At 45.4% G+C, this 22,532-nt stretch overlaps 1 protein-coding gene across 1 annotated transcript; it reads left to right on the forward strand.

Moving 5' to 3' along the window:
- The first annotated feature begins 18,081 nt into the window (after positions 1-18,081).
- On the forward strand, positions 18,082-18,405 carry LOC138363063 (uncharacterized protein YdhT-like). Its single transcript, XM_069321932.1, has one exon. The coding sequence runs from the start codon at positions 18,082-18,084 to the stop codon at positions 18,403-18,405; it is 324 nt and encodes a 107-aa protein (XP_069178033.1).
- Positions 18,406-22,532: the final 4,127 nt, after the last annotated feature.

The following is a 22,532-nucleotide window of genomic DNA, read 5'->3' on the forward strand; positions in this document are numbered from 1 at the left end:
TTAAGGCGCCCTGTAGTTACCAGTTGCGTTGCTTCTGGGAGTATGGGTTCGAGTCACTTCTGGGGTGTGAGTTTTCATTCGCATATAGTCCTGGGGACCATTCAGGCTTGTTCGCATTTGTGTTCCTCACGTGTGCCCCAAAGAATGAGGTGATTTGGTGAAATGCTATGCCCAAGATTACCATCCGAGTTGCCGTCGGGGAAGTGGCTCAAATAGCCTCGGCTATCACTTCCTTTTGACGGCCGTGATGGTCAAGCGGATTAAGGCGCCCTGTAGTTACCAGTTGCGTTGCTTCTGGGAGTATGGGTTCGAGTCACTTCTGGGGTGTGAGTTTTCATTCGCATATAGTCCTGGGGACCATTCAGGCTTGTTATGAACATAACATATATATGAACACGTTGTACTCAACGGGGTGAGAATGGTTAAGCTACCTCATCCCTTTGTGTATATTTATACCTCAATAAACTAATTTGAATTTGAATTTGGAAGGGATTGAGGACAAGGAGCTGGGATGGGACGGGGGAAAAAAGGGATGGTGCCCAACCACTTGGACCACTGGGGATCGAACGTCGACCTGCAAGAAGCGAGGCCGTCGCTGTACCGTTCTCGTTTTCGACGTTGATTGAATGTTATCAACATTGCTTCAACATTAAATTACTGTCACTGTTGGATGTTGCGCCCTCAAGGTCTTGTCAAGTTACGTGATAATTCCCCTCAATAGTTTCTATATGAGATTGTTTCAATAATTTGATAAAATGTTAACAAAGTATTTAAGTAATTATTGCTAATAAATAGTTTAATTAAGTTATATTAAGTCGAAAACACTTTACATAAAATTTCGTGAGTGATGTGACCTAAACGTCCGTTTCTACCTATTTTGTGATGTGACCTAAACGTCCGTTTCTACCTATTTTGTGATGTGACCTAAACGTCCGTTTCTACCTATTTTGTGATGTGACCTAAACGTCCGTTTCTACCTATTTTGTCTAATCACACTTCCATAACTAAACGCAACATTTATATCGAACAATTTATTAGTATTATTATCACTGCAAAGTCATAAACATGCAGTGAACATAAACAGGATTTTTTTGCACGAGGTTTTTTTACTGCTGCTCGTGTTGAGTCGTTTGCTGCTCCGTTACTCCCAATCTCCAAACAATTCATATGGTAACTGAGTTTAAAACCAATAGAATAAATGGTAGCGTCTTTGGTCACTAATTCAGGCCGGCCTCGTAATCAATGGAGACCAACCTGTCCTCTTAAAAATAACGTCGCTTTGGCCGTTTGCCCGTATGGCCGAAACTGGACGTAATTTGAAAATGAAAGGAAAATGAAAATAAATTTGGGATATTTTTTTTTCAACAACAGTAAGTTAAGGGTTAGTTAAAACTCTGATGGGTTAGATGGGCATGAAATTCTCATAAAGTTTCAAAACGTTATGAAAAACGTTAGTTGAAAGTTTCCTCTCCTAACCTGTCCGCGTAAGCCGGACGACTCAAACAGAAAACGGAACAGTACGTCACTTTTGTGAGTCGATTTCATTTCAAATTACGTCCAAATTTGGCCATAGCGTGCATACGAGCTAAAAGTGACGTTATTTTTAAGAGGACGGGTTGCTCGGTTATCCGGCCGCCAACCCCTCCCCCTCCCCCCCATCACGGTTAATAAATTACCAACCCTGTACACAGCTGACGACCCAACTGGGAGTGGGACACCTCCAGACATGTGTCTGAGAAACACATGCACATAATAACATGTGTAGCATCAGATAAACTGACAAATGTCCTTCAGGAACCTTGACGACGAAGCTTTCAGAGCAATATACACAACCTACGTCAAACTAAAACTCGAGTATGCAGCTTAGGCATCGGATCCCCTCCCCCCAAAAAAGAATGACAAGGAGAAAAAGATAGCAAATGTACATCATATTTCAACAGCTATGAGAGTTATAGTTCAATTATTATGCACCCTATACCCATCCTGTGCGTGGTAGCGGAAAGGGTTACAGAGAGACAACATGGGCTCAGGGACTGAACCTGAAAATGTATTTACAATTTTGATGAGCTAGCCACAAAATTAAATGCACATCGTCACATCATCAATGGGTTCGAGATCGACCACAAGTACAGTTTCTAAATTAAGCAACTGACATATGTGGAGAGCTAGTGTCACAATTGATATGTTTGTCCTGCACACCGCCCCCCATCCAGTGGGCAGCGGTGATAGGTTACAATCACTTAGTTACTACCTACAGTTAGCAAACTGGGGATATTTGGCCAAGACTTCTGGTAGCAGATAATTTTGAATGAAATATTTACACATCTCTGGAACATTTGTTATAGAATTGTCTCTGAATTCACGTATCTTTCCGCACTCCATCACATAGTGACGGAGGGTGTGCGAATAATTTTGTTGACACAGTTTACATTTGGTCAGGTCTACATCGGCAGATAATGAGAATTCCCAGAGATACTTGTAACCGAGTCTAAGCCGAGCAGTAGTAACATCTAGAAGTCTGCTGATTGTATTGGATGTAGGGAGCCGGTCGGCCGAGTGGACAGCACGCTGGACTTGTGATCCTGTGGTCCTGGGTTCGATCCCAGGCGCCGGCGAGAAACAATGGGCAGAGTTTCTTTCACCCTATGCTCCTGTTACCTAGCAGTAAAATAGGTACCTGGGTGTTAGTCAGCTGTCACGGGCTGCTTCCTGGGGGTGGAGGCCTGGTCGAGGACCGGGCCGCGGGGACACTAAAAGCCCCGAAATCATCTCAAGATAACCTCAAGATAAGAAGATGATCCATAGATGTGTGGCTCGTCTTCAAGTATGAAGTGTAACATATAGTATAGTATGAATATAGTTTAGTATGAAGATAGATGCGCTATGAGAGCAACTCATCTCCTCAACTACCCCATCTCATTTTGTACGCTATGGTCCCAAACGTACAAATTATATTGATCGACTTGAGTATGGTCCAGGACGGACCGAAACGTCGTCGTCTCTTCACTTTCTAGTGTGTGTGGTCTGGCCAACATACGTCAGCCACGTTATTGTGACTCATCGCCTGCGTACCAATTACATGACAAGCCGCGGCTAATAAATATCCCCGTTTTCTAGGCATCGGTTCGAGAGGTCAGGTGGGTTGCTGAGGTACGTTCGATTCTGACTAGGTCACCACTTTGAATTTTGTGCCTTGTGACCAAGTAATAGAAGGGCGAGAGAGAGGGGACAAGGAGGCGAGGTGTATTATGAGCAAGACAGGACTAGACGACACGCGTGGGAGGCGCAGACGCGTCCGCGAGAGAGGCAGGGAGAGGTTGTGGGCCACCCGCCTAGAGTTTTAATTAAGGGAGCTGAACAGGCGCGGCTACAAGAGGAAATATTATGAGAAATAGGAACGCACCAGCAGCCCGTCCTCATAAACCAGTCCGTCCTTATAAATGGCCAAAGGCCATTCCATGCACCCGCTAAACCCCGTGATTACGAATGAAAAACAGTTTACACACACGACTCACAAGAAATGCTTCGCTGACGACTTGTGTTCGAACCTCAACGCTGTAAATGCTTCACCCACGTACTGCAAATACAAGTAATCGCCAACAGAACCTAAACACATACCCTAACCTAACTAGTGCCTAAATGTGCACAGTATAACAATATTAATTTATATGTGAGAAAACTCCCATTTTGAATGAACAGCATGTTAATATTGATGAATGCGTCTGTGGGGTCGACCGCTGGATGGAATGGACCTGGTCTGAGGACGGGATGAACACACACACACACACACACACACACACACACACACACACACACACACACACACACACACACACACACACACACACACACACACACCTCATATACAAAACACACTCAAACATGCAAAAAAAACACCGAAACTGGACACAAATCAGATCTAACCACGAGGAGGGAAAGGGAGGGAAGGGGAAGGGGAGGGGGAGGGGAGGGGGAGGGGATGGGAAGGAGAGGGGGGGGGGGGAGAGGAAATAGATGACAAAGCTCCATATTTTTCTGCCAGTTGTTGGGTGTGTTGTGTTGTAAAGTATGAGGAGCCCCATTGTCTGATTGTTATGAGGTTGTGGAGGAGGGAGAGGGGAGGTTAAGTGTGAGGGGAAAATGAGGTAACGGTGAGTAGAGGGGAGAGAGTGATTGCGGGAGAGGGAGAAGGGAAGAGACAGCAGAGAGATGGCGTTGAGAGAGACAGCGAGACGGAAGAGGCGTTGCAGAAAGAGAGGGAATGAGAGATGATGGAAGAGGGGATGTAATTGGTGAGGGGAAAGAAGAGGGAAGTGAGGGAGAAGAAGAGGGAGGTGAGGGGGGGGAAGAGAAAGGTGAGAGGAGAAACAGGAAGAAGAGACAGTATTGATGTGTAAGAATTAATAAAGAAAATCGCGTGATTGCGTGTATTCACCTAGTTGTGTTCACCTAGTTGTGTTTGCGGGGGTTGAGCTCTGCTCTTTCGGCCCGCCTCTCAACTGTCAATCAATCAACTGTTACTAACTAATAACTTTTTTCCACACACACACACACACACACACACACACACACACACACACACACACACACACACACACACACACACACACACACACACACACACACACACACACCTGTACACCTGTTGATTGACAGTTGAGAGGCGGGACCAAAGAGCCAGAGCTCAACCCCCGCAAGCACAACTAGGTGAGAACTAGGTGAGTACACACACACAGGGGCCTCGTAGCCTGGTGGATAGCGGGCAGGACTCGTAATTCTGTGGCGCGGGTTCGATTCCCGCACGAGGCAGAAACAAATGGGCAAAGTTTCTTTCACCCTAAGTGCCCCTGTTACCTAGCAGTAAATAGGTACCTGGGAGTTAGTCAGCTGTCACGGGCTGCTTCCTGGGGTGTGTGTGTGTGTGTGTGTGGTGTGGGGAAAAAAAAAAAGTAGTTAGTAAACAGTTGATTGACAGTTGAGAGGCGGGCCGAAAGAGCAAAGCTCAACCCCCGCAAAAACACAACTAGTTAACACACACACACACGCACACACACGAACACTTAGGAAGCCGGTGGCGGAGCGCACAGTACGATAGACACGTGATCCTGTGGTCCCGGGTACGATCCCGGGCGCCAGCGAGAAACGATGGGCATAGTTTCTTTCACCCTATGCCCCTGTTACCTAGCAGTAAATAGTTACCTGGGAGTTAGTCAGCTGTCACGGGCTGCTTCCTGGGGTGTGTGTGTGTGTGGTGTGAAAAAAAGGTAGATGTAGAAACAGTTGATTGACAGTTGAGAGGCGGGCCGAAAGAGCAGAGCTCAATCCCCGCAAACACAACTAGGTGAATACAACTAGGTGAATACACATACACCCACACATACACAGGAAGCAACCCGTAACAGCTGTCTAACTCTCAGGTATATACCAATTTACTGCTAAATAGATAACAAACGGTTTTTGAACTTGCTAAACCCTCTGTTGATAAGTGAGATGGCGATAATACACTGTCACTTAGTCGCAATTTGCTGGTTACCATCCCTGTGTTGTGATTGGCTGGTGACGTGTGGCGAGTGTGCCGTGATTGGCTATTGACATTCAGGAGGATACCAGAGTGTTTTTATTTGGCAAATATCTTTTTCTTGCCTTTGTTGCGCCAGTAATTAGGTCCCAGATATGAGCATAATTCGGCTGAAATTCTATTTGCTTTGTCAATATTGGTAAACTATTTGTTTACGACTGTCGGAAATAATGGGAGGTCAATAAAGGATGAGGGGGTTTGACCTTATTACTTTGTTGTTGGATTGTTTTGGATAATAACATCAGATCCCTTGTATGATGCTATGACTTTGATGATCAGTGATGATCTCTATGATTATGTCTCACTATCCGGCATGAGCCTGGTCCTCTGATGGGCACTTTGATGGTGTGTGTGTGTGTGTGTGTGTGAGTGTGTGAGTGTGCGAGTGTGTGTGTGTGTGTGTGTGTGTGTGTGTGTGTGAGTGTGTGAATGTGTGTGTGAGTGTGTGTGTGTTCACCTAGTTGTGCTTGTAGCTCTGCTGTTTCGGCCCGCCTCTCAACTGTCAATCAATCAACTGTTACTAACTACTAACTAACATTTTGTTTGAGGGCGTGGTGGGGGGAGGGGGGGTACGAGAACCCCATCACCACCATCCCTGCCACAACCACCAGCACCACCACCACTACCACCACTACCACCTCTGCCACAACCACCATCCCCTGGGGTGGCCACATATAGGGTGGCAGGGATGGGGAGACCACCTGTAGGGTTTACCAGGCAAAACAAGAGAGAGCTGCATTTGATAAGAGAGAAAAGAGAGGAGACATGATTGCAACGTATATAATCCTAAGATGTATTCATGAATTACAAAAGGGCAAAATGTATGGATAAGAGGACATGGACGATAGCTAGTGACATATTTACTCGGTTTAAAAGTAGTAAGTATATTGAATGACTTTTCAGGTAATCAGAGGCTGATTCCATTCATAAGTATAAATGTAGATATTTCATGAATCCAGTGGGTTTGGAGCCATTGCATTGGACGGTTGGCAAATCAAAAGGCGGAGCCTAAGAGCATACGTTCATCTTTGCAAGTAAAATTAGGTGAGTACGCAGAGAGTGAAGTGATCCTCGGCCACAACTGTGCCACCTGGAGGGGTTACCTGCCGGTGCTGCGTACAGTTGGCCAGAGATGTCGTCAACATTTATAATATGCTGAGGAGTGGGAGAGGAGGAGGAGGAAGTGGGAGAGGAGGAGGAGGAGGAAGAGGGGCGGAAGGAGAGAGGTCGTAGTTGCGGAGGAAGAGAAGAGAAGAAATAATCAGAATCGCAGAAGAGCTGAAACTGGTAAAATATGGCATTTTTCCAATGAAAGAACTAAAATCAGAAATGCAGCACCTACCATAAATTGCCTCCTGGTCTTATACTGTGTGCCATCTGTCTCTCTGTCTGTCTCCACGGGGCAATAAAAACCAGATGGATTTCTTATGGAAATAATGCAAGTGATAATGTTGGTCGAGAAATGGATTTATCCACACCGTAATCAATCCATAATAAATACCACGAGTAAATGAAATTAACGGAATACTTAAGAATATACTTGGAATATAGCACTATAGAATATAGTGCTATATGCCACTGGCAGACCACGGAGGAAGAATTGAAACAGGAATTTCCTTAAGTACTTTCGTATATTAATACATCTTCAGAAGGAATGAGGCTCATGGAATATGGAATGATGCTCATGGAATGAAGCTCATGGAATGAAGCTCATGGAATGAAGCTGAAGGAATATAGGGCTATATATATATATATAGTGCTATAGAATAGGGAGCTACAAATAATGCTTATTACTGCATATCCATGATACTTTCTGTACTGCACTGTTATATGTGATACTAAACATAGTTTACGTAGGTTAAGTGCAAGTCAAATGGGTACGAAGGAAAGGTCTGGTTCGTACAATAAAATAATCACAAGTACAAGTCTTTTGTTTACGTTTGCTGGTGGCGTTTCCCGCCCAGAGAACCGCCGTGCTCCCAGATCCTTCCTCCATCTCAACTAGTTCCTAAACTTGTAAGGGTCTCTATTTTATTGACTTGCATCGATGATGTACGAGTGTTGATCTCGGTATGTGTAATTAAGTTTACAGAATGTATGGCAAGGCAATTTTAGTGTTGCAAACATGACTGTAATGTTAGCAATTACGAGATAACAATGGCAGCCCAGCTGGTGTTCCCGCGCCAGTATTCATACACCAGTTCATTTCTTACCTCTGCCGGGACAGGACGCGTCACTTTTCTCTCTCACATTTTCTTCAAATTTAGCGCTTTATGTCTCATTAAATTTGGTTTGTCAATTTATTTCTGAATAGTATAATTATGTATTATAAAGTAAGTGAAGAATAATAGTAACACGCTTAAGTTCATTGTTAGATTAGAGTATGAAGCCATTACTGCACTGCCCTTCATTATTTTATTAAAAGGGACAACTATTACACTGTGTAGCCTTATTATGGGCTTTTTGCAATCTTATTACTAATACGCTAGTCGCATATGACGTGGTCCATCAACAAGGATACATACACCGAGCGGTGTGTGGACAGGTCATTTTAGTCCTGGTATGTGTTCAGGACTAGAGAATACTTGGTAGATGGTCAGTAAACTATCGCGGAAGCCTTGAATAACTTTACAAAGGCTGACAAGCCTTGATTCCAATGTCAAACCAAGTAATGTACGACCAATTGCTCTGAGCTTCGAGTAACATGAAGCCTGCACTAAAGAGGCACCTTTCTTGAGTCCCGATGGGCACATGTGTAAGCAAGTAGATGGGGTCGCCATGGGTTCTCCCCAAGGTGTCCTGTTTGCGAACTTCTACATGGGTACCATAGTGCAGAGGGTCCTAGCTGACATGGACTTGAAACCCACCATATACTGCAGGTACGTTGATCACGTTTTTATGCAGGTACCTAATGTCAGACGTTTGCAGCACCTGAAGGAGACATTCGAGCAAAATTCGGTGTTAAGTTTCACTTACGAGATAGAGTGTGATGGGAGGCTGCCCTTTCTAGATGTAACAGTCACGGAGAAGAATGGTGGCTTCCACACTGCAGTCTACACTAAGGAAATGAACATAGGAATGTGCCAACAGTGACTGCCCAGACAGGTACAAGAAGAGTGTTGTCAACGCTTACATCGACCGTGCTCTTAGCCACAGCTCTGGTTGGAAGAAGGTCGATGAAGAACTCTGTCGAGTAAGGGAGGCCCTAGTCAACAATGGCTTCTCTAATGGATATGTTGAAGACGTCATCAAAAGAAAAGTGAAACGTCATGCAATCTCTGAAGAGTTAACTAACACAACACTTGTACCTCTTAGACTGTTTTACAGGAATGTCTTTTTGACGGCTCACAAAACGAAGGAAAGCGTCCTGAAAGATATTATTAATAGTAACGTTATTCCCACAGACACAAATCAGAAGATACAATTAACAATTTAATACAAAAACGAGAAAACGGCCAACCTACTCATAATGAACTCTCCAGACACCAAACAGAACGCTTTGAAGGAAACCTACGTCGTCTATGCCTTCAGATGCCCACTTGGAGAGTGTCAGCCGCAAAGAGCTCAGTATATAGGCAAGACAACAACGTCTCTTTCTAGGATATTGACAATGCACAAACAACAGGGCTCCATCAAGTGGGATATAATCTCATCAAACAACCAGACCATCACCAGAGAAATCTTAACAAGCAACACAGAAATTATCGACAGATACAGCGATAGCAGGAGACTCGACATCAGTGAGGCCCTACACATCAAAAAGTCAAAACCATCAATCAACAGCCAATTAACACACAATTACATTCTTCCCACTTCAAGACCCCGAACCAGTACAGTAGCAAGAAGATACAATGTATACCCATGGTTATATGCCTATTATATATATCCATTGTTTCATGTTTTGTCTTTTGTTTCTTGTCACCTCACCCAAAAACATTTGTATCCTATCACCTCACTCAAAAACGAATATAAGCACGATCTGAGTAAGTAAAAAAAATGTCTTTGAAAATGTAAGAAGTGTTCTTGCAAAACGCTTCTAGGCGTCAGACCATGAATAATATATATATATATATATATATATATATATAGGGGGGTACCACCACTGGTGCAATTATAGGGACTCACAGCCTCAGAGAAGGGAACACAGAGCACTCAGGGAAAAACTTGACATTTAACTCTGAATACGAAAGAGTGTTCACTTCTCCTACCACCCCCTTTTTTTTTTATTATGATGTACACTTTATTATGCAAGGTTATACAGTTACATATCTGATTTATATATATATATATATATATATATATATATATATATATATATATATATATATATATATATATATATATATATATATATATATATATATATATATATATATGTAAGAGATCCTTCTCTATTTTTAGAGAAGATAGGTTGTGCAATCACATTGCAGTCCTTGCTGGAGTTCACCTTCAGTTAACAGTGTTCGTATCTCCGCCTTTACTCGACTACTCTTCAAGTTCCCGAAACTTTTGGGTTCTATAATTTTTTACAATTTGATTACGTGTTTGAAGTTTACCCTCTCTCTCTCTCTCTCTCTCTCTCTCTCTCTCTCTCTCTCTCTCTCTCTCTCTCTCTCTCTCTCTCTCTCTCTCTCTCTCTCTCTCTCTCTCTCTCTCTCTCTCTCCTTGCCTTCTCACTTCCTCTTCCGTCGCTCTTCTTCTCACATTCAATTTCTCTCACATTCTCCTTGTTCTAACCTCCCATCAATCTGTTGTGAGAGCGAGTTTGACCTGCATTGTTTCGGCTCAATGTGACGTAGCAAAGAACGAAGGGTAAGAGAGAGAGAGAGAGAGAGAGAGAGAGAGAGAGAGAGAGAGAGAGAGGAGAGAGAGAGAGAGAGAGAGAGAGAGAGAGAGAGAGAGAGAGAGAGAGTGAGAGAGAGAGAGTGAGAGAGAGAGAGAGAGAGAGAGAGAGAGAGAGAGAGAGAGAGAGAGAGAGAGAGAGAGAGAGAGAGAGAGAGAGAGAGAGAGAGATACTTTGGTCTATTTGTAAGGCATCATATACTAAGTATCTCATGCTTCATCCTACTGCCAATTACGGACTCACTTCAAGAACTGTCTCTAAATATGGCCTTCAGTGGTACAGAGCCTGAAAGCTGCTTAACTGACGTCTGCAGTGTATTAGAGCTGCGGAATGTCTGCTTCAAAGAACTGCTTCTTCTCCTTCCTGATCCTCTTACCATTGCTAGTGATCGCACGCTAACAATGACATGTGCAAGAGTGGGGTGGGAAATTCCGACTGCTACAAGACTCATTAATCACCGACTCGCAGATATTTCCTCTTGCCGTATGTCAGGCAGCATATACGAGCGAGAGAGAAACACGAGTAATGACCTTAACCAGACTGATGTGTGGCATTGAAACTGTCAGTGCCACATAGTTTCATCATTGAGTTCAATGCCACACATCATTCATCATTGAGCTCCAGCCTTATCTGAAGCTCAATGATGAATTGACATCTTTATTGGGAGGGTGGGGGGGTGGGGGGGGGGGGATGGAGATCATTGCCTCTTTAGTGACCACATCACTGCTGAGATGCATTTCCAACCTTCTCAATAAAATGGGTGGAAAGGCTTATATGAAACACATCAGCTCGCTCACCATCCTGAATAGGCATTACTCTCCTGGATGGCCTGCTATCCCTCCCGTCCCCTTCCCCCTATCATTTATACAAATTTTGGACAAGATGGAAATTCATGCTGGAAGACTTATCTCCCGTCTTGACCCAGGTCTCGTTCGACTCGTCAGAGCATCTAAGCCTTCAACACCGACTTGGTGTTGATAGCCTCAGTGTTACGTGTATGGCTATAGTGTTCATAAGGTTCGCCACAAGGTCCAACTTCGTGGAGAACCAGAAGGTGGCAGCTACAACACAAGGCGCTCAGCCATCAACAGCCTTATTCTCTAGAACAGCGGCTCCCAACCGTGTTTGATTGGAGGAAATCTTCAAATATTTCGTAAAATCTCAAGAAACCCCTACCTGACTGACACGTCGTGTTAAGGGACGACAGGGAACCCCTACCTGCCTGACACGTCGTGTTAAGGGACGACAGGGAACCCCTACCTGCCTGACACGTCGTGTTAGGGACGTCAGGGAACCCCTACCTGCCTGACACATTAGGATCGACAGGGCTAAATTACAAAGCTGTAAAGCTGTTAATAAAAATAATTAACTCATACTTTTAAATAAAGCGTCATTTACCCTCTATTTCTATTTAGTAATTACCGTTAATAAATAAATAAAATCATTTTCACTTACCACGTGTCTGACTGAATACAAACAAACGCTGTTTGTACCTTGTTTACGTAATGTTAATATTATGGTTTTACATAAAGTCGGGGACAAAAAATCAAGTTACATGTTATTAATTAATAATACATTCACAAATGAAACAACAAAATACCAAAAAAATACATAGACTCACATTTGAGTCTAATTGTTGCCAAAATTAAGTGAAACTTGCGCCTGCTCTTTGCAACTCAAAACAATTTTTGTTTTAGGTTACTTTAACACCTTAAGAATTAATTTTGTTTTTAACCCATTACAAAAAAAGCAAGGGAATTGTGCTCTTTTCTTTGCAAGCTTTTCTTTAGTAAATTCACGCGGAACCCCTGATGTTCCGCTGAGTCCTGATGTTCCGCTGAGTCCTGATGTTCCGTTGAGTCCTGATGTTCCACGTAACCCCGGTTCTCCAAAGGAACCCCCAGTGGTCCACGGAACCCCAGAGGTCTGCGGAAGCCTGGATAGGAATTAGCTTTAGATAGTCTTTAGATAGTCTTAGCTTTAAAAGGATAAAGAGAGGATGAAGTGGTGGAGATAAAGAAAGACATAGAGAAAGCTAAGTGAAGAAAAGAGATAACGCACCTAGAATGTGAGAGTGAGAGAGTGAGAGGTTGAGAGGGATAAGAGTACTCGAGTGAGAGGCCCATTAGTGAGAGAGAGAGAGAGAGAGAGAGAGAGAGAGAGAGAGAGAGAGAGAGAGAGAGAGAGAGAGAGAGAGAGAGAGAGAGAGAGAGAGAGAGAGAGAGAGAGAGAACGCGGTGTATGCGATAAATAATGTTCTGAACTGTTCTACACCCCTTTCATCAGGAAGTGTATAACAAAATGACAGAGAAACAGATACACTTTAAATGGACCGAACAAAGACAGCTTCCCACATACAGACATTCATGCAAGCAGGCAGTTAAACAGTCAGAAAGCCAGCCAGTCAGACAATGAGACAATTAGACAAGTTGGCAGACTTGCTAACTGGCAGTTAGACGGTCCGGCAGGCAATTACTCGACTACAGAAAGAACAGCCTTGTCCATCCTAGTACATTTTGTTCACTATATTCTTCAGAATGGAAGGAATTCTCCTAAAAGTATATATATATATATATATATATATATATATATATATATATATATATATATATATATATATATATATATATATATATATATATATATATATATTTTGTCAATATTTCTTTTCACTGTTGATGGTAATTGAAAAATCAATTCTCCAAAATTCATTTTTATTTTTAGTCTGACGCGAGACTTGAACGCGTTTCGTAATAACTTATTACATTTTCAAAGACTTTAGTTTACACACATACAACAATAACTTGCAAACACTAACGGAGTTTAAACAGTTTTGTTTTATACCTGCATTTGGGTGAGGTGATATGTTACAACAGTTTTAGATGAGGTGAAAACAAACTTTCAACACAAGACAGAACACGAAACAATGGGTATAATATTTTGTAAGTTAAAGGGAAGAATGGAAGTAACTGCAAAGGGCCTATTGGCCCATATTTCCCTTTAACTTACAAAATATTACCCCCATTGTAAATATTATAGACCAGGCCAGGTCGACCATGCCAACTCAATTCACAATCAAACTAATAACGTCATGGGAAAAATTCTCCCATATTCATATATAGTGAATAAATAGCAGATTAAACAACTAATAGATACTAAAAAATCGATGCCTGATGCTGACTCTCGGGTGTGCAAGCACGACTAGGTGAGTCCTCATAGGCGTGTACACACACATCACTCGGCCAAAACACCATAAAAACACGGCCACCAACACGCAAATGCATCACCCAGAGTGTGTGTGATTATCATCTCTAGATTTTAAGATTTACATCGTGCGTGTGTGTGTGTGTGTGTGTGTGTGTGTGTGTGTGCGTGCGTGTGTGTGTGTGTGCGTGCGTGTGTGTGTGTGTGTGTGCGTGCGTGTGTGTGTGTGTGTGTGTGTGTGTGTGTGTGTGTGTGTGTGTGCGTGCGTGTGTGTGTGTGTGTGTGTGTGTGTGTGTGTGTGTGTGCGTGTGTGTGTGTGTGTGCGTGTGTGTGCGTGCGTGTGTGTGTGTGTGTGTGTGCGTGCGTGTGTGTGTGTGTGTGTGCGTGCGTGTGTGTGTGTGTGTGTGTGTGTGTGTGTGTGTGTGTGTGTGCGTGTGTGTGTGTGTGTGTGTGTGTGTGTGTGTGTGTGTGTGTGTGTGTGCGTGCGTGTGTGTGTGTGTGTGTGCGTGCGTGTGTGTGTGTGTGTGTGTATGTGTGTGTGTGTGTGTGTGTGTGTGTGTGTGTGTGTGTGTGTGTGTGTGTGTGTGTGTGTGTGTGTGTGTGTGTGTGTGCGTGTGTGTGCGTGTGTGTGTGTGTGTGTGTGTGTGTGTGTGTGTGTGTGTGTGTGTGTGTGTGTGTGTGTGTGTGTGTGTGTGTGTGTGTGTGTGTAGACGGTAATGGAAGTACACTGTAGGTTGAGCAGAGCTCCAGTTGTTAGCTGGTCAGTGTGTGGCTCTCAGTGGTGTGTTGAGATGGAATGTTAAGGAGCAATGATGTGTGATGCTCGGAGGGAGGGAGCGAGTGAGAGAGAGAGAGAGAGAGAGAGAGAGAGAGAGAGAGAGAGAGAGAGAGAGAGAGAGAGAGAGAGAGAGAGAGAGAGAGAGAGAGAGAGAGAGAGAGAGTGAGAGAGAGAGAGAGAGAGAGAGAGAGAGAGAGAGAGAGAGGGAGAGAGAGAGAGAGAGAGAGAGAGAGAGAGAGAGAGAGAGAGAGAGAGAGAGAGAGAGAGAGAGAGAGAGAGAGAGAGAGAGAGAGAGAGAGAGAGATTCATTCCAACTGCTACAAGAATCATCAATCACTAACTTTCAGCAATTTCTACCTGGAGGAGGAGATGGCAGGTCACATTTGCAGCTAAGAAGACACAAGTGATGATGATAACTAGATTGCACAAATCGGACAGGCTTGCAAATGGGTGTTAAATCCTTAGAGTTCCAGATGAAATTAATATTTTGGGAATGAAGTTCGACTCTTCGAGGACAATGAAGAGCCACGTGCTTAACCTAGCTCAAAAGGCAGCCAGGAAACTTAGAGTCCAACACCCCACCTCACACCTCCTTGACAGCAGGGGCTGCACAACCTTATATGAAGCACAAGTTCGCTCTCATCTAGAGTATGCACCCCTCTCCTGGATCGCCTGCCCCCCCCCCCCATCATTCATCAGACTGTTGGACAAAGTGGAGAGAGACGGGCAAGACTGGCTCATCTCTAGTCTTGACCAAGTCTGGTGGGAACGGTCTGAACATCAGAGCCTGCAACACCGTCGTGACGTTGGTGGTCTTACTGTTATGTACAAGGCCAACATTCTCAAAGTTCCGCACCTGGCCCAACTCCGTGGACTACCAGTAGTTGCCACCCGTAGCACTAGGCTCTCTACCATGAACAGTCTCATGCTGGAAGTGTCTTTCTCAAGAACATCACTCCATCAGCGATCATTCACTCCGAGGCTGACTCACGTCTGGAACTTGTTCACTCAACAGGTTGATACACGGGAGATCAGGTCAACTGATCACATGAAGGCTCTGGCACACAGCTGGCTACAGACTCATCCTCTTCCTTATATGATTGTTACCTAATGTTGTTAATGAATATAGGCTATTCCTACTGATGCATATAACAGGTTCATGAAATAAATGGGCCTCTAGGAGTAGGTTTCAACTGACCTGAGGTAGGATAACAGCTCCTGCTTGCAGTTTCACTAGGTACATCATTTGACAGCCCTTATGAACCCTAGTCTTAGTTTAAAAAAAAAGAGAGAGTTAGGGAGAGAGCAATATATATATATATATATATATATATATATATATATATATATATATATATATATATATATATATATATATATATATATATATATATATATATATACATCTAAGTTTATATATATGTGTCCTAGAGATATACTCGGACGCCCCTTTTATGCTAAGATATGTTAAATTTTGTTAACTTCTCCCAACATATGCTAAAGTTATGATCATATGTTAATCCATGCCATTAAATATAGATTTTTTTAAACATGAAAACAAAAATTGACCTGTGCGTTTAATCTTAAAATTATTGCCGGTAATTTTACGCAAGTTTGCGCAAATGGAATGTATGGAAGATGATGCGAAATTATTCAGAATCGCGGTAATTATCGTTAACTGAGCAGTAATTCGCTAATGGAAATGTCTAAAATTGGGTTAATTATTGATTCTGACGCAGCCATCTGCTGCGTGGACGGAGGGCGGTGGACAGAGGGCGGTGGACGGTGGGGTAGACAGGCAAAATAAGGGACGCGGCTAAACAAAACACTGCCGTTTAGAGACTTGACTCTGGGCGCACCTTGTGGAGCATAAAATCTAAATTGAAAAATGTACAAAGGTTACCAAGAACATTGGTTGGTGCCAGAGTCACGAGGGTTGAACTACGAGGACAGGCAGATGGAACTAACTCCCAAAAGCCTGCAGGACGGAAGGCACAGACGGGGGGGGGGGGGGACATGATCACAATATATAAGATAATGAGGGGGGAATAGATGAGGTTGATAAGGACAGTCTCAGCGCTCAGATGAGAGCAAGAGCGGCTCTCGGCGTTCAGTTGAGAGCAGGAGCGGCTCTCAGGGCTCAGATGAGAGCAGGAGCGGCTCTCAGCGCTCAGATGAGAGCAGGAGGGGCTCTCAGCCCCCAGATGAGAGCAGGAGCAACTCTCAGCGCTCAGATGAGAGCAGGAGCGGCTCTCAGCGCTCAGGAATCAGTACACGGCCACAGGTGGGCGAGAGAGGCGGAGCGCCTCACGCTGGGAGATGGGATGGCTCTTTTGCAAACATAATCTGCAAATTTAGCACAGAATTGGCAAACGCTGAGAAGTGGAGGCGAGGCGCGGGTGGTCGAGTGCTCGCAAGTGTCTGCAGATGTGTGAATTTTTTGCACTTGAATTGGCAGTGAGTTGTTTTTTTTATACAGTGTTCGCCGTTAAAGAAAAAAAGTGCTTTTATCTGGGAGTAAATGTTGGTTGGACATAAAACACAAAAGTGTTCACAACAGCGGTGTAAAAAGTTTAACTTTCATGTGTAAAAGCGAAATTACTTGAAATTGGCAGGAGAAAACTTTTGCATGTATGGGATTTTGCGTTGTGAAAATTTAATTAGGTGACCGTGTGTGGGAATTGAGTGTAAGCAAGACGTTTATGTAAAGAAGATGGGGGTGTGGGGGTGTGGGGGTGTGGGGGTAAGGTTGGTGTGGGGGTGGGGGTGAGGTTGGTGTGGGGGTGGGGGTGAGGTTGGTGTGGGGGTGGGGGTGAGGTTGGTGTGGGGGTGGGGGTGAGGTTGGTGTGGGGGTGGGGGTGAGGTTGGTGTGGGGGTGGGGGTGAGGTTGGTGTGGGGGTGGGGGTGAGGTTGGTGTGGGGGTGGGGGTGAGGTTGGTGTGGGGGTGGGGGTGAGGTTGGTGTGGGGGTGGGGGTGTGGGTGTGGGGGTGAGGTAGAGGAGGTGTTGTTGTGGGGGTGGTATTGGTGTGTGTGGTGTGTGTGGGGGGGTGTGGTGAGGTTGATAAGGGGGGAGGGGGTTCAAAGGCCGATGAATGTCCCTAGAGCGGGTTCTGTGAGTTGTGCCTCCCCCCCCCCCGCCAAACCCGGCCCGGGGTCAGGCTTGACTTGCGATAACTGGGTCCAACAGGCTGTTGCTTGCAGCACCCCGCAGACCAACACATACAGCCCGCCACTTCTGGCTAGAATTTGTGTCATTTTTTTTTTAACCCATTTATTTTGACAATATTTCTTAAGTTGTGTTGGGGGGATATTGAACTGCCATTGTCCTCTGGTGTTCATACAGTGTTCACGGATTGTTCCCCCTGGCCTCGCTACCCTACACTGCCTTTGTCACGCATTTACTGCCATATCTGCCATATCTGCGTCAGTGAGAGACAGACGCAGGTGTGGGTGGCAGGCAGCGGTCGGAAGGCTGCAGGTGTAGGACAATAGGACAAGGCCGCAGGTGTAGGACCAAATTACAAGGTTGCAGGTGTAGGACAAAAGGACAAGGCTGCAGGTGTAGGACAAATTTACAAGGTTGCAGGTGTAGGACAAAAGGACAAAGTTGCAGGTGTAGGAAAAAATGACAAGGTTGCAGGTGTAGGATTAAATTGCAAGGCTGCAGGTGTAGGACAAATGGACAAGGCTGCAGGTGTAGGACAAAAGGACAAGGTTGCAGGTGTAGGACAAAATTACAAAGTTGCAGGTGTAGGACAAAAGAACAAGGCTGCAGGTGTAGGACAAAAGAACAAGGCTGCAGGTGTAGGACAAATTTACAAGGTTGCAGGTGTAGGCCAAAAGGACAAAGTTGCAGGTGTAGGCCAAAAGAACAAGGCTGCAGGTGTAGGACAAAAGAACAAGGCTGCAGGTGAAGGCCAAAAGAACAAGGCTGCAGGTGTAGGACAAAATTACAAGGTTGCAGATGTAGGCCAAAAGAACAAGGCTGCAGGTGTAGGATAAAATTACAAGGCTGCAGGTGTAGAACAAAGGGAAAGCAGCCACCAAAAACATCCCTTATGGAAGACAGGGGAACAAGTGACGAGTGAGCGATGGCGTGACATAGAGAGAGCAGAGAGGCAGAAGGAAGGAGATGAAAGATACCAAAATAGAGGTGAAGGGGGGGGGGGGGGGCGAGGGAGGAGGCAGAGAGAGGGGGGGCAGCTATTGTCCCCCCCAACACGTCGCCCATTGTGCAAGGGGAAACAATACAGAGATCTACATTCCCAAAGATTCCCCAAGACTTGAAAACAAATCCTCGTCCCCCCTGACCAGAATATTTTTCCATGATTGGAGACGGAAATAGAGGGTAGGGAGGGGGGGAGGGGTAGATGGACAGGTGGGGGGTAAGGGGGGGGGAACAAGAGAGTCTCATTCACCCACCTGTGAGTCTGGGGTGGTGAGTCAGGGTGGTGAGTCTCCCCCCGACCACGAATATATAACACAATAATTGAGAATTCTTATAAATCATAGAAAACGGTTATTATTTCACTGTTTGCCACTTCATGGAGTGTAATATTGGAGGAAAAATAGGTAAATATACATACATAAACACGCATCCTGTTCATATGTTAGTGCTTTTATAGGGCCCACTGGACCCCCTGACTCCGGCGTCACGGTGAACCTGGACCCCCTGACTCCGGCGTCACGGTGAACCTGGACCCCCTGACTCCGGCGTCACGGTGAACCTGGACCCCCTGACTCCGGCGTCACGGTGAACCTGGACCCCCTGACTCCGGCGTCACGGTGAACCTGGACCCCCTGACTCCGGCGTCACGGTGAACCTGGACCCCCAGACTCCGGCGTCACGGTGAACCTGGACCCCCTGACTCCGGCGTCACGGTGAACCTGGACCCCCTGACTCCGGCGTCACGGTGAACCTGGACCCCCTGACTCCGGCGTCACGGTGAACCTGGACCCCCTGACTCCGGCGTCACGGTGAACCTGGACCCCCTGACTCCGGCGTCACGGTGAACCTGGACCCCCTGACTCCGGCGTCACGGTGAACCTGGACCCCCTGACTCCGGCGTCACGGTGAACCTGGACCCCCTGACTCCGGCGTCACGGTGAACCTGGACCCCCTGACTCCGGCGTCACGGTGAACCTGGACCCCCTGACTCCGGCGTCACGGTGAACCTGGACCCCCTGACTCCGGCGTCACGGTGAACCTGGACCCCCTGACTCCGGCGTCACGGTGAACCTGGACCCCCTGACTCCGGCGTCACGGTGAACCTGGACCCCCTGACTCCGGCGTCACGGTGAACCTGGACCCCCTGACTCCGGCGTCACGGTGAACCTGGACCCCCACACCCCCGGCGTCACGGTGAACCTGGACCCCCTGACTCCGGCGTCACGGTGAACCTGGACCCCCACACCCCCGGCGTCACGGTGAACCTGGACCCCCTGACTCCGGCGTCACGGTGAACCTGGACCCCCTGACTCCGGCGTCACGGTGAACCTGGACCCCCTGACTCCGGCGTCACGGTGAACCTGGACCCCCACACCCCCGGCGTCACGGTGAACCTGGACCCCCTAGACTCCAGCATCACGGTGAACCTGGACCCCCTAGACTCCAGCATCACGGTGAACCTGGACCCCCTAGACTCCAGCATCACGGTGAACCAGAACCGTAGAAATACAGCACCGAGACTCTCCAGGACAAAAACCTAGCAGAACCACCAGCGGTTCTTACAGCTGTAAGAGGAGAGAGAGAGAGAGAGAGAGAGAGAGAGAGAGAGAGAGAGAGAGAGAGAGAGAGAGAGAGAGAGAGAGAGAGAGAGAGAGAGAGAGAGAGAGAGAGAGAGAGAGAGAGAGAGAGAGAGAGAGAGAGAGAGAGAGAGAGCACTTCCCATGAAGTATTTAAAACTTTCCCAAACAAATGTCAAACATTCAATCCCTTTTCACATACAGGTTCCAAGTGGCCTTAATCTCTATCACTTGCCATATATACTGTTGACTCCTGACCTACCCCAAGGCAATGATATTTCCTCATCATTTACGGTTAACAGGCAGTAACTACAGCCCAGCCTCCTAAAATGAGCGTTTTATTTTTTTTAAGTATGGAGGGTCAACTGTACCAATATGTACTGTAATGAAGCCTCTAATAGGCATTTTTTTTTTTGGTTTGTACTTTCTTTTTATTGTGAGTCCGGAAACACTAAAACTAAAAGCCAACATTTAAATTAAGTATTCCTAAGCTTAGTACAGCACATATATGTAAGTTATATATATATTAGGCCTCAGCGTGTATTAGGCTTTGAGTGGTGAGGATATTAGGCCTTGTGAACAGCATAAACATATAAAACTTTTTTCCGGTTTGTCCAAATTCATTAACAACAAAAGTCTACTTTTAGTCGCTCCAACACGGTACATGTGTACTTTCCACCACATCGTTAATATAAGCACTTTCCTTTTAGGAGGATAGGCTGAGTTAATAATCAATTTGTAATTATTAAAAATTCTTTTGTCCCATGCACCATCCTCTTGCGGTGTTTTATTGACCAACTGCGACGAGGAATTGACACCGAGACCTTGGGGAAATCTACACGCTTAAATCTGCACAAATCTACACATTTTTTAATCCGTGACTTGTGTCAAACTCTGGAGGGAGAGAGTTAGAAGGTGCAGCGGTATATATATATATATATATATATATATATATATATATATATATATATATATATATATATATATATATATAGGGGTACCACCTCTGGTGCAATTGCAGGGACCCACATCCTAGAAGAAGAAAACAAAGAGCTTTCAGAGAAGATCTTGTAGATTCTCACTGGACTAGACGGATATCTAGTCCAGTCCTGGCCGCGGTGGAGAGGCTGACAGCTGACTCACAATTTTGAGGGCAACAGGTTGGTGAGCTGCTACGCTGACGGTGGAAGGGACGGTCTTGAAGGAGAGATACACAGGCAGGGTGAAGGTGATCCGTGTCTTGGAGGGCCTCTGGAGAGTCTTGCCTCAGTTATGTCAGGCTGGACACATTGCCACTCACTGGAAGAGGATAATCTCAACATCCAAGTGTTTCAATCCCTCTGTGGTGCAATTGCAAGCACAGAATTTCCATAATTATTAATCTAATAAGTATATGCAACTAAATGTAAGCTTGGGGTCTGTGTGTCTGAGTGCCTGCGTGCTATTCAGACACCCCATGAATGGAATTGAATGGAACTTTGCAAGGCTTCTTCATTTGACGAGAGTAAGTTCAAAGGCTACAATATGTGATGCCAGCAGCTGGAGCCAACATGCACATCACCACTCAAATATATTTCCCAATCAAATTTCTCCAATCCCTCCCCCCACTTCCCCCACATGTCTTTCCTTACATATTCTCCGCGCACATATTCTCCAAATACATATTCTCTAATGCATCTCCAAAGCTCTCACTTTCCACACAAAACGTATCACATATGGAAATGCTGCTACACATATATCCACACATATATATATCCCATAGAGATAAATATATCCTCAGCACATACTGTATCGCTCACGCATGTATTTCCCTCGCAAGTATATCACCCAAATACACACACATATACTTGCATAAACCATAAGTCAAAGGTAAACACACAATCTGCACCAACCCCCAGCGAGAGACTCGAGTTCTCCCTGGTGATGCAATTGCTTGATGGAAAACGTTTTCTGACCCCCCATCGCCGGCGTCCTTGGGAGCTCGAGATGTTGCAGATAAACTCCCGAGTTTCGGTCTCTTTTAAGGATCTGCACGGCGACTCCACCTGCCACAGTTTATTGGGGAATACAAACCTGGATATGCGAATGGGAATGTCAAGACACACAATCCAGGAAACCCACTTCGGCCAATCATCAGCCAGATACCCACACCCACATACAGACTGGCTAGTCAACGGCTTGCTGACTCCTTATGTACCTTATGCTTTCAGCCTGAAGTCTCCAAAGGAATTCGTTGATTTATTGCGGGGAGCACGGGCCACGGGGATAAGAGCCTCTTTGGATTTAGAGACGATGTTTACCAACGTACCTGTGGATGAAACAATCGGGATGATAATGGACAGAGTGTATCGTGATCCGGCCTGTACTCCTCTTGACATACCAGA

The sequence above is a fragment of the Procambarus clarkii genome, chromosome 1 (genome assembly GCF_040958095.1).
Source record: "Procambarus clarkii isolate CNS0578487 chromosome 1, FALCON_Pclarkii_2.0, whole genome shotgun sequence".
Taxonomy (NCBI): domain Eukaryota; kingdom Metazoa; phylum Arthropoda; class Malacostraca; order Decapoda; family Cambaridae; genus Procambarus; species Procambarus clarkii.

Coding starts and splice junctions, on each gene's coding strand:
- LOC138363063 (XM_069321932.1), top strand. CDS start 18,082: ATGGACAAGGCTGCAGGTGTAGGACAAAAGGACAAGGTTGCAGGTGTA.